The 2,814-nt window shown below is 70.1% G+C and overlaps 2 protein-coding genes across 2 annotated transcripts in view; both read left to right on the plus strand.

Annotated features, from left to right (window-relative positions):
* CNGA4 (cyclic nucleotide gated channel alpha 4) overlaps window positions 1-1,919 on the plus strand; it is a 3,114-nt gene extending 1,195 nt beyond the window's left edge. Inside the window, exons 5-6 of the mRNA XM_019523752.1 lie at window positions 124-1,119; window positions 1,329-1,919. Of these exons, the coding sequence (XP_019379297.1) occupies window positions 124-1,119; window positions 1,329-1,717 (1,385 nt within the window). The 3' untranslated portion in view covers window positions 1,718-1,919. The remainder of the gene's footprint in view (window positions 1-123; window positions 1,120-1,328) is intronic.
* A 344-nt stretch (window positions 1,920-2,263) lies between these two features.
* Window positions 2,264-2,814, plus strand: part of CCKBR (cholecystokinin B receptor) — a 2,875-nt gene continuing 2,324 nt past the window's right edge. The window contains exon 1 of the mRNA XM_019523753.1: window positions 2,264-2,396. Within this exon, the coding sequence (XP_019379298.1) occupies window positions 2,264-2,396 (133 nt within the window). The remainder of the gene's footprint in view (window positions 2,397-2,814) is intronic.

Here is a 2,814-nt window from a genome sequence, read left to right on the forward strand (position 1 = left end):
ACCCAGGCATCCTGGCTCCTAGCACAGGCACGGGGCCTGGCTGTGCTGGGGCGGGGCGGTGTCTCCTGGGGGCGCCGGGGTGGACAGTGGGGTCCATGCCGACGCCGCCCCCATGCCCTGCAGGCTTCCGGGAGGACGGCATCCTGGTGCGTGCGCGGGGCCGCATCGCGCGGCGCTACGTCCGGTCGCGCCAGGCTCTGTGGGATGCGGCCTCGGCGCTGCCCACCGACCTGCTGTACGCGCGGCTGGGCCTGGGCGCGCCGGCCGTGCGCGCCAACCGGCTGCTGCGGGTCGGGCGGCTGTGGGAGGCCTTCGACCGCACAGAGACGCGCACGGGCCACCCGCACACCTTCCGCATCGCCAAGCTGATGCTCTACGTCTTCGTCACCATCCACTGGAACGCCTGCGCCTACTTCGCCCTGTCCGAGTTCCTGGGCCGCGGCAGCGACACCTGGGTGTGCCCCGGCGCCGCTCAGCCTGGCTTCGACCGCCTGCGGCGCCAGTACCTCTACAGCTTCTACTTCTCCACGCTGGTGCTGACCACGGTGGGCGACACGCCGGAGCCGCAGCGCCCCGTCGAGATGCTCTTCATGGCCGCCGGCTTCCTGCTGGGCATCATGGGCTTCGCCACCATCATGGGCAGCATCGGCTCGGTCATCTCCACCATGCGCAGCGCCGACGCCGCCTTCTACCCCAACTACGACCTGGTGAAGCACTACCTGCGGCTGCACCGCGTGGGCCGGCGCCTGGAGCGCCGCGTGGGCCGCTGGCACCAGCACCTGCGCCTGGAGAAGAAGCTGACGCACGAGGGCCGCATCCTGCAGCACCTGCCCGAGCGGCTGCGGGCTGAGGTGGCGGTGAGCGTGCACCTGGCCACGCTGCGCAAGGTGCAGCTCTTCCAGAGCTGCGAGCGCTCGCTGCTGGAGGAGCTGGTGCTCAAGCTGCAGCCCCAGGTCTACAGCCCCGGTGAGTACGTGTGCCGCAAGGGCGACATCGGCCGGGAGATGTACTTCATCCGTGAGGGGCGCCTGGCCGTGGTGGCCGACGACGGCGTCACGCAGTACGCCGTGCTGGGCGAGGGGCTGTACTTCGGGGAGATCAGCCTCATCAACATCAAAGGTAACTACCCCCTGCCCCCCCAGTTTGTCGATGCCCCTCGCTCCTGGCCCACAGCCCTCTACCCCCCTCCCTCCGGCCCTGCCAGTGCCCCTCGCTCCTCCTTTCACACGCTTTCCCTGCCCTGGGTGCGTCCTGGCCTCTCTCGGCCTGGGGCGGGGGGGTCCCAGCAGCGCTGCGCCCCCATCCAAGGCGCCCCCCACGCCCCACAGGTAACAAGTCAGGGAACCGGCGCACAGCGAACATCAAGAGCATCGGCTACTCGGACCTGTTCTGCCTGTCCAAGGAGGACCTGATGGCCACGCTGGCCGAGTTCCCCAGCGCTAAGGCCATGATGGAGGTCAAGGGCCGCGAGATCCTGCTCAAGCTGAACAAGCTGGACGTCAACGCCGAGGCGGCCGAGATCGCGCGGGCGCAGGCAGCCGAGGCGCGGACGCAGGCCCTGGAGGCCGCACTCGACGCCCTGCAGACCAAGGTGGCGCGGCTGCTGGCCGAGCTCGAGTCCAGCGCCTTCAAGATCGCTCTGCGCCTCGAGCGCCTCGAGTGGCAGACCCGTGACCGTCCCACGCCCCCCGGCGCCCACAGCCTGCCTGACCCCTGACCCCTGGCCCTGCTCCCGGTGGGGTGGGGCAGAGGAGGACGGGCCGTGGCCCACCCAAGCGCACCGGAGAGTCGGGAAAGAGTTAACCCGTCCCATGCTCTGTCAACAGTTGCTAGGGAACCAGCACAACAGTCACTAGGCAACCGCTTCTCTGCCCCCCCCAGCAGCTCTGCCCCCTCCTGCCCCCCTGCAGCTTCCGCCCCCACTTGCCGTCCCCTGCCTGCATCCTGCTCCTGGTGCCCCCCTCCCTTGGGACCCTTGTCACCCCCCCCAGTGCCTGTCCTCCCATGCTTGTGCCCTCCCCACGTGTGTGCGTGTGTGTGTGCGCGTGCATGGGAGCGTCAGGTGCATCTGCGGCATGTGACTGCATGTGCCTTCATGTGTTTGTGACCACATATGTGACCACAGGCAGACACGTGTGCGCACACATGCAAAGGCACACGTGCCCATGTGTGCAGGGATACCATGAGGACGTGCCCTTGGGGTGAGACAGGGTACGGGGGGGCGGTCCGTGCACCAGGGGAGGCGCGCCGTGTGCCAGGCGGCATGGGGCTGGGCCGGCCCCGGCGCAGCTGCGGCACTTCCCAGCTGGGCGGTGGCCCCGCAGCGCAAACACCATGTACCAGCCGGGCCGGGCGGCGCTGCCAGGAGACGCTGCCCCGCAGCCCGGCGCAGGACAGTGCCAGGTGCTGCTCACACACGTTCCCGAGTTCAGCCCACGCCGGGGTCTGGGCAGTGAATCCAGACGGCACGCGGGCAGGGCCTGGTGACCCCTGACCCTGGAGCGCCTGCAGCCGGATGGGGCCAGGGTCTGTGTGCCCCCCTGCACCCTCCCCCTCGGGCACGTCCCAGATAATAACGCGGCGGTGATGTCACAGAACGACGCAAGCAGGCCCCAGCCCTGGGTCAGCCTGACACGCACACGCGGGTGCCAGAAGCTGCAGGCATCAGCCGGGCTCCCTAGTGCCCCCCACCCCCAGGCGGCCCTGAACCCGGGTGCTGCCGCCCCGCACTGCCCATCGCTCCCCACGAGCCCCCAGTGCCGACCGGCAGCCCGGGCCCGCGGTGCCCGACCCGGAGCGCAGCTGCCAGGCGGG

The sequence above is a fragment of the Gavialis gangeticus genome, unplaced genomic scaffold (genome assembly GCF_001723915.1).
Source record: "Gavialis gangeticus isolate Ggan-Ray unplaced genomic scaffold, GavGan_comp1, whole genome shotgun sequence".
Classification (NCBI taxonomy): domain Eukaryota; kingdom Metazoa; phylum Chordata; order Crocodylia; family Gavialidae; genus Gavialis; species Gavialis gangeticus.